Source organism: Falco peregrinus, chromosome 9, assembly GCF_023634155.1.
Source record: "Falco peregrinus isolate bFalPer1 chromosome 9, bFalPer1.pri, whole genome shotgun sequence".
NCBI lineage: Eukaryota > Metazoa > Chordata > Aves > Falconiformes > Falconidae > Falco > Falco peregrinus.
Window position 1 is genome coordinate 11,216,324 of NC_073729.1, and position 9,612 is coordinate 11,225,935.

Consider the following 9,612-nt stretch of genomic DNA (forward strand, 5'->3'; position numbering starts at 1 on the left):
CCGTTCCTCACTTGATCCTGCAAGTCTCAGTCTCTGTTGCTAGATATCAAAGGCAGCTGGATCGTGGTTCAGGCTGCAGAGAAACACTGAAAGAAATCACATACCGCCAGTAGGATTTTATTGGTGCGGCAGGCAGGGCTCCGCGCGCAGCCCAGGGGAGGCCGCTGAGTTGCATCATACAGCTCCTGAAGTCAAGTATTTTGCTGAACCAGGACCATACGGCTTGTCAGAATCTTGTTGGTGATCGATTCCCGTGTTGCTCAGCTGTCGCCCTGTCCCGTGAGGATTTCATTGCTGTAAGAAATGAAAAGGAGAAAGTGAACTATGGTCCCTCGGGAGCAGGATTTGAGGCCACAGGGCAGGTTCCCTCCAGAGGAGTCGGCTCTGGAGCAAGGCTTCTCGCAGGTGCTCACTCCCCTTGCTCCAGGGACATCGTCAGCTATCTGCCAGACAAGAACGTCACCTGCAGCCCAGGGAAATACTGGGTTGTCTTCTGTTTTGTAAAGTTTGAAGGAATTGCCACTTCCCTAAGGTTTTTACTGCAACAATTAGGCAGGTACTTTCCTGACAGGCTTTTTCCACTGTCGCTGAAAAGAACGGTGAGCTAATTATAGCTTGTGCTACTGACATTGTCAAATGAAAAATAAAATCTTCAGCATCTATTACTTTTTCCCAACAGGCTGACTTAAACTGCAACATTCAAGATGATACAGGAGCATTTTATGGAGTCACTAGTCAGTACGAGAGCTCAGAAAACATGACAATCACCTGTTCCACCAAAGTCTGCTCATTTGGAAAGCAAGTAGTAGAAAAAGTAGAGGTGGGTGTTGTGATAGGATGTGTGGGATGATGCTCTCGTTCCCTTTCATGTTACTTAGGCTTTTCTCTCCCTCTCGTCTTTACTTTGCTCTTGTCTGGCTTTTCCGTCCTTCCTCTAAGCCTTCCTGAAAGAGTATTTTCCCTCCCAGCAGTGTTTGGGTCCATTTTAAATCACGGTGTGCATGGTGACACTACAGTTCCCTGCTCTTTGCAGACCCCCCGCTACCCCACCTGTGGCACCCTTTGGTGGGGAGCCTACAGCTGACGCTGGTGCCGCCTCCTCCATCACCTGGCAGAAAAGAGCTGAAGCAAAAAATGCTTTGGCTCCCATTTCCAACCACCTGGCCAGCCATGTAGCCTGTTTGGAACCACACTACAGTGCCAAGCTACTCTCTGTCATCTAGATTTTTAAACATTTTATAGCAATGGATGGTGTGCTACGCTTCATCTATCCCCATGCTTATTTTATCTTTACGCAAAGGCCAGTGTGCTTTCTCCAGTCACCAGCAGCTTTTGGATACAAAGTTGTGTATTGTTTTAACACACAAGGGCTGTGACTTATTTTTCACCTTTTCTTTTCAAAGCACAGGGTTGTATGGCATGCTCAGGTAGCTGGTTGGCCTTTTGTACAATGGTATGGCAGCTATTTAACTTGTCTTCGGTGTCCTAAGCCCTACGCCCACATCTTTTACCTGCAGTACAGTTTCTGTATGGGAATTTTAGCCTAGAGCTGCAGGCTGAGCCCTTTATGGATGTCCTGCTCACTGTTTGTGTTCTTCTTATACTAAATATGTTTTCTGTGCATAGTGACCATAAAATTTTTTTCCATAATTTCCATTTTTTCAAGCTGAGAGAAAGCTAAAAAAAAAACCCCACAAGCTGCTGAGAAGCTCATCTGAGCAATTGGTAGCTGGGCAGCAGGAGTCCAAAGTCACAGCCTTACCCTCCTTCAGCCCCTCTGAGACCCTGCAATCTAAATCAGGCCGGGTTTCTTCCAGCTGCAGTCTTGCATCTTTCTGTAATTCATAAATTGCCTGTTAAATCATGCAATAATGTAGCTATGTTTACGTGTGTATTTATGCATAAACATACAAGCTTATTTTTGCTGTTTCCTTTGCAGACAGTTGCCCTGAAATGATGTACAATCATCTTCCCACAAAGCTTTCAGCTTAAGTCACTTTTACTTGACTTGGACTTACCTTTATGTAATCCTCATTTGTTCAGTTTTTTTAATTCATAAGTTAGTGAACAAGTAATGATACTATAACTTAATAATTAAGGATCCTTGAATATTTAGCAAGGCACTGCATAGCTCAGGCAGGGAGTTAGCAAGTAGGCCTGCCTGTGTGTCTGAGAGCCACTTTCTCTTTTTTCTGTCTACACAAAGAAAGAAAAAAAACCCCAGATTTATTATTCACTTTTTTGCTATTTTTGAATTGTAAATGCTCTTTTTTTTTTTTTTTTTATTAGACTGAATATGCAAGGTTTGAGAACGGCCGATTCGTGTACAGAATAAATCGCTCTCCAATGTGTGAATATATGATCAACTTCATACACAAGCTGAAGCATTTACCAGAGAAATACATGATGAACAGCGTGTTGGAAAATTTTACAATTTTATTGGTATGGACTCACTTTTTATTTTTCCATTTCTAAAATACTCTCAGGCTTTGTATGGCTTGCTTAACTTGCAATATTTAGAAGCAGTTTCAGAGTCCTTTAGTCACGTTGCTTACTAAATAAATCACCTCACTGACTTCAGAGTAATACTCTTGGAATTGTGCACTACAGGCGCTAAGGATGAAAAGGCTAAGCTGGCTGAGAACATGAACAACCGTCTTTGTTACTCTCCAGAAATTCAGCTTACTTCTCTCTTTTTTTTCATACAAGTCTCTATTTGGTGTTTGTCGAGAGCCTGAGGCAGTAACTTTGAACCATCCCATTCATCTAATGTGTTCTTACTGAGATGTCAGTTATAATACTGCAGATGTCAGTGGTGTTAATTAGTTCTTGGGCCAGGAAAGCATGCTGTAATGGTGACGCCCCACAGGTGATATAAAGCATGAAGAATGGTGCACATGGTGGCCTTTAAGCCAGTTTCATCCAGTTGCCCAACTTGTTTTCACTGGGGCTTTGCGGTGACACCTCAGCCAAGCCTGTGGAGCCGTGCGCTGCTGCCGCCGTAGGATTCGGGCAGGCCCAAGGGGTGGTGGCGTGGGGAAGAGGCAGGGCCACCAGCACAGAGCCACGCGCTCCCTGCTCAGCTGCCGCTCGGCCAGCCAGCACAAGGTGACAGGGGCGCGCCGGTTTCTCTCTGCGGCAGCGGGCTCAGGCTGGGGAAGGCTGAGCCCGGACCACGCGATGGAGGCTCCTGGCCGAGCAGCCGCGGTGGGCGGTGGGCTGCATCCTGGTGCCCTCCGCGGGGAGCCTGCGCCCGCAGCTCAGCCCCAGAGCGCAGCGTGTGAGCGTGGTGGTCGCGGAGAGCATTTACATTGCCAACGAGAGGGCACGCAGACGCGCATCCCAAATGGCCACTTCTAAAGGTTGTCCAAATTAAGCCAGTTATTTCTTGCTTTGGCCCTGGTGTTTCCACGTTTGTAATATATTGTTTAACTCTTCCTTCCCCTGAAACAGGTTGTAACAAACAGGGATACGCAAGAAACCCTGCTCTGCATGGCTTGTGTATTTGAAGTGTCGAACAGCGAACATGGAGCACAGCATCATATCTACAGGCTTGTAAAGGACTGAGCAGTTATTTATATATACACTTCATTTCACTTCTTTATCAAAACACAGACTGTAAACCTCAACACTAAGTGGCAGTGCCTCTGGCCCAACTTTCACCCACATTTTTCTAAATCCTGTTTTAGTGAAGTCATTTTTAATGTGTTCATATATAATTGTAGCTGTGAAATTCTGGTACAGTTGTAAAAATTATTTCTAAAACTAAGTGTTCTTCAAATTTGTAAACCACAGTTCTTTGGGAAGACTGTATTTAAGAACCTAACGCCTCTGTCTGTGGAGGCCTATTTTTAATTCTGATAGAAAAATGTATGACAGAGCATTTGCCATGGGGAAAAACTGACAGCATTTATAAGAATTTATTTTGGGTTTTTTTCCAACATGAAATACTTGTTTTACAATGCAAGTGAAATTGAAATGAATCTTTAGCTATAACTGTAAATGAGTACACAAAGTTAATAATCTTTATAGAATTATCTTTGTAACTAATTAGGGTGGAAGATATGGACGAATGTAATTCACTAAATTATTTTTTAAAATGAAACGTTTTTCTGTTTGAAACCAAATGAAAAATATAGCCTTAAGAAATGCCTGATAGAAACAGACAGGTCCTAAAATTAGGCAAATTTTGTATTTTTTTCTCAACGCTAAAACTAATCTTCTAATCCATTAAACTTTCAAACAGGTATTGCAGAGAAAGAAAACATCATCCCTTATCCCTAACATATCTAGTGTATTTTAAAAGAGTATAAAGTTGTATTGTACTAATATGAAAATTTGATTATTTAATGAAAAAGATGGCTCATTTTGCAATAAGTAGGTAAATACTGAAGATTTAGACTTGCATTATATGTAGTCTTGTGTGTGCAGTTATATTTTATATGGACAACTATGTTTTCTAGTAAGTTGAGCGAAAAACTTGCAACTCTGAAATTAACAGATGAATGGAAACAACTGACATTGCGACAGCATCGAGTAATTCGTAAACTGAAAGCAAAACACTAATGTGGTTGAAAGAAGAACACGTACACACCTGAAAGGATCAGCAGCTTTAATATCTATGAGACGCTAGAAAATCAGAACCACCATCAGGCAAAGAAGATTGGAAAGTGGAGATATTTTTTTTCTCCTTTTCCTCTTTATCATGGTGCTCTTACACCTCTCCCAGTTGTCTCTCCAGTTCTGACTGGCAAAGACCTTACACGAAACAGACACGTACGTACCACGTGGGGTCTGATGTCGTTTTGCATCTGGATGTGGTAGTATATTCATCCTTCTAATATATTCAGGGACGACTCCAGGAAGTGAAGTACAGCTGGAGACATTTTAATGCCGTAAGGATTCGAACCATGGATGTGGGTGTGAGCGACTGAGGTACGCACATGTGAGAGAAATAGTCTCATTCCTCCTGGCTACACCAGAGAGTGTCGCTCAGTTTCTTTCCTTCTGCTGCACCCCAGCACTGCCCCTCAGTTGCCCGAGCAGCAGTTGTTTCAGCAATTGCTGGGCCAGCAGCGGGTTCTCATGCAAAACGCTTGTCTGAAAGGCTGAGGGCTGCCCGGCCAAGCACAAGCCACCTTAAGGATCAGCCACGAGGTATGAGCAGAGAGCGTTCTTGGGAAGGTCTTTGGCAGTCCTGAGTCAAAGTTAACAGTTAGCAGGTCCCTCCTCCCGGCCCTTGACCCGGAAGCGCCCATGCACAATTTAAGTCTAGAATTTACTCCCAGGCACAGCGCTCTAGTCTTCAAAAAAGCCAGTCTTATTTTTTTATATTCTGTATCTGCGTAACACTTTGTTAGAATTGCCCATTGCGGAGTTATCTAGAACAGAATTCGCCTAGGTGAGGTAGCGGGTCGCTGTACACCTGCGTCAGACCGCGGTCACACTTAGCACTGGTGAGGACCCGGGTTAGGGGACAATACCAACATCACCCAGGTGAAGGGTGGCTGCTTAAACTCCTTAGTTTGCCTCTGATCTAACCCTAGTAGGCGGATAATTGCTGTGATGTCTAGCTGTTACCGGCTCGTGGATGTTAGGGCTGATGATCTTTTGGTTTATATTCCGTTGAACTGAACTGAGAAATATGTCCATGGTAAGGTCTCTTTTAACACTCATTTTTAACACTAACAATCACATCAGGAAAAGCACTGCATTGTAACAGCCTAATGGTAGCCCTTTGTTCTAAGCACTTGGTGTTACAAGTCAAAAACTACTTTTTTTGTTCTAAAGTTGTCTTTTATTTAGGGTTTGAATTGTGGTTTTGGTGATTTTTTTTTTTTTTTTTTTTTTAAATAACAAGCAAACTCTTTGAGGCATATAAAGTATGTAAGTCAATTTGCAAGACCAGGTACAGGTTTTTTTAATAGAATCTGGCACACTACATATGCCATAACTATAGGGTATAAAGTCACAATGTTTATTGGTGTTCACATATGTAATATTAGGGAAACTACTTCCATCGTCTTTTCTTTACACTTCTGTAAATGAATCCATACCCTGTATATGTTAATTCTTAAAAGCCTTAATCCTTCAACTGTTTGGTGTGGGGTGTGTAGTCCAACAGGCTGCCTGTAAACTGTGAGCTCTTTTGTAAGCTGGAAGTACTTATCTTGTTACTGTTACTTTTTTGTAGGAACCTTTTAATTGAGAGCTGCCAAAGCATTACAATATGCAGTGCCTTAGCATTACATTAGAAGTACCTTTAGCCTCTTAACATAAATTTTATATATTGTTTTATTAATTGGTTCCATTTTTAAAAATACCTGTATTTTCTCCCACAGAACCCGTTTTTGACTGCTTGATCTAAACCAACCTTCCGTACAAGTCAGTCCCACGAGTGCGCAGTTAAATGCCTATACCAAAAGGAAAGGTTACAGATTCTTAGCTCTCCGTGAAAAGTGAATTGTATTACTAAATGCTGCCTTTTTAAATTTCATGACCAAATAATTAATTGTGACTCTTCTGCACTCTAGCATGAAAGTGCCTTTGGTTTGAAATTCCAGCTTAGAAAAGTGCTGCCATAATAATGACAATTTGTAGAGAGACCAAAAATATTTAGTTATCACCGTAATGCCTTTGGTTTATTGGAATAAGTTGAATCTACAGGCCTCCATTCACAAAAGAGCACCATTTATAGCAAAGTAATTTTGCTAATGATCAACCTGCTGAAGAATAATCTACTGTTTTGCCATTTCTGACAGCATTGCAAACCAGCAACTGATTAGTCTGTGATACAAAAATGAAAATTATTCACATTTATATTCTCTTCATCCAGTTGTGCATCTGCATAATGAGAGAACCATATACTGCAGAATTTCAGACAGTGGACAAATGTGACTTTATTGTTCTCCTCAATAATATTTTGGTATCTGCGAAGATTTTTTATTTAGACAGAAGATTTTGTTTACAAAGTTGTGTGTGCTGAAAGTCAGATGCCTAAAACATGGGGAACAGAGAATAGCTAGGGTAAATGCAATTGTGTGTTATTAAGCATTGAAATGTTGAGTGTGAGGGTTGTGGATGAAGGTGCTGTTAGAGAAACTCTGGCCAGCACGATTCAAAACACAGGGTTGTTTTGTTTTGGTTTTCTCCCAGATGATTTCTTGGAAAAAATAAAAAAAGCTCCTCTGATACCTTCTGTGAACGGGGGCCATACTGTACACGATAACTAAAATTGATGGGAAGAGGAGCAAGATTTTAAGAAAACAATGTTAGAACAAATATCAGCAAAACCAAAAGCTGTCAGAGGGATTATATAGTTGTGAATACAATTTTAACTTGATTTTTAAAGTATTTGATGAAAACTAAGATGAACTTTTTATATATAGAAATATTGTGACACTGTGTGGTAAATATTGTGATAATTCAAGTTCCCCGTCTCTAAAATATTATTTTTGTTATTCCTTCGAGGTCTAAATCTCACTTACCTCTCTAAGACAAGTAATCCTGTTGAACTCAATGAGACTGAGGTAGGGCAAAGACACTTTCGCCCCACAGGTAGAGCATATATTTTCAGTTATTACCAAACGTTTCAGCTGTACTAGTCAACATTTGTGATCAACTACACTTCTGTCTCATTAAAATAAGCATAATGGTACCATCCGGGGCTGTTAAAAATTACTGCTAACAAATGTAGTTGTACTTACTTGAATTCCAAAATGATTTTATTTAGGTACTGCACCACTATTTTGAAGGAATTGCAGATAACACGCCTGTTTCTCACTTTCCCTTTCTACCGCAGCTACAGCTTGTTAAGTTTGGCAGTAGCTTCTTCCGTTAAAACCTCCACGGTATAGGCTATTTGAAATAATGAAGGGTGTACATTAATGTTGAATGTAAGTAACTGGCCAGTTCAAGGCAGATAACAACATCTGATGTACTAATCCATAGCTATTTATTTTTCCACTGCAAGTCCTAGGGCACACTTGCTTTCCCAAGCAGTTGCCCTTACACTCTTCCTGGATTACTCAATCAGTCATACTGAGAAACCTTTCGACTACCCTTTACTCGACCCGTACGGATACACGTGCCCGCTCACACAGCGGATGTGTATAACAGGGTCTGGGTTTGTACTTTTCTCAGGATGATCTCTTTTTCCCCCTCTTATCTTTCATAACGAGATCTTTAGCCCCCTAAAAAACACTGAGGCTGGATAAGTCAAAGTACAAGAAATACTTTGGACATCTTCACCTTTTAACTTTTCAGGTCATTCTTGCTGAGATCATGTAATTAGTTTTAGTGTGTAAATTAAATCTTAAATGCACTCAGTTGACTAAAAGGAGATGGATCCCTGTTACCTCCTTACAGAATATGTGTTTTTGTTTTCGTTTTGTTTTGTTTTATGGGCCTCTGATTCAGGCTCATGACTGCAGACAAAAAATACAATATGTGCCTGAAAAAAAAAAAAAAAAAAAAAAGACAAAAGAATTTTATAACATTGAAAACCTGAATAGCCTTTAATTCTTCAGTACATTTTATGTAAAACAGGTTGGGTTTTTGTTTTGTTTTGGGGTTTTTTTGCCATGTGCATTTGTTCACATTTGTAAATGACTTAATGGAATTCTCACTTTATGTTTATTTGTGTAATGTGTATAAAATGGGTTTGTGACTTAAGCATATTCATATATGGTCAGTGGTTACTTTAATATTGTACTGCTGCTGGTAACTTTTGATGTAGAACTTGCCTTTTGATGATAAAGTACCTCTAGGTTAGACAGTGAGGGAAGGCTCTTTGAAAAAAAGTGAATGTTCTCCAATGTTTTCTTAACATATTTGCAGAAGCTTTCAAAAGGAGTTTCAGTCAAACCTCTTGGCAGTACAGTATTCTTGTATTTGTTATTGTCTGTGTGTAGGTACTGGTACCTTTTTTTGTTTAAAATGTTTTAAGTGTTGGCTTTAAAGTGAATTTATCTTTAGTATGATAGTAATATGAAAATTATAGGTTTTGTGTGCAGAGAATTTTTTTATAAAGTGCTTTGTAAAAAAAAAAAAACGTATTCTAGCTTTCGCGGTACATATGTGTGATAACTTTAATATCCATGACAGTTAAGTGCAATTATTTCATCACTCTAAAAATGCTATTTTTGTGTCGGTTACTGCAGGTGTTTTCATGTCTTTGCAAAGTGACACATTTTGATGCCTTCTTGATAAAGTGGTAGAATTTTTGTAGCTTTCTAGAAACTTTGTATTCATACAGTATCGATTGAAAATAAAGAAAATGAAAGTGTTTTGTGCATTTATCTTAATCTCTTCCATCAATCTCTTTTTAATGTTGGGTGCAACTTTCAAAAGCATTTTCCAAAGTAGCACAAGGCCGGCCTTGCAGCAATACCCTGCACCTACCTGAAGGTGCAGTGGACATCTGGCGGGACGTAGAAAACCTCTAGGGCTGGCACTCAAGGCTGGCACACCTGGAAACCACGTTCAACAGCGAGTCCATATGCACTATCACCAAGAAAGATGCCTACCTCTAGTTTGCGCGTCTTCCTAAAGAAACAGTGGTGGATTTTTTTTGAAACATCATTTAAACCATACTGTTTTAATGGGAAAAGC

General features: G+C 40.3%; 1 protein-coding gene across 11 annotated transcripts in view; it reads left to right on the plus strand.

Annotated features, from left to right (window-relative positions):
- TEAD1 (TEA domain transcription factor 1) overlaps window positions 1–9,286 on the plus strand; it is a 161,657-nt gene extending 152,371 nt beyond the window's left edge. For all 11 annotated transcript variants that reach the window (XM_055813824.1, XM_055813825.1, XM_055813827.1 and 8 more), the window contains 3 exons: window positions 680–820; window positions 2,290–2,442; window positions 3,454–9,286. In XM_055813824.1, coding sequence (XP_055669799.1) covers window positions 680–820; window positions 2,290–2,442; window positions 3,454–3,567 — 408 coding nt within the window. In that variant the 3' untranslated portion in view covers window positions 3,568–9,286. The remainder of the gene's footprint in view (window positions 1–679; window positions 821–2,289; window positions 2,443–3,453) is intronic.
- The last annotated feature ends 326 nt before the right edge of the window (window positions 9,287–9,612 follow it).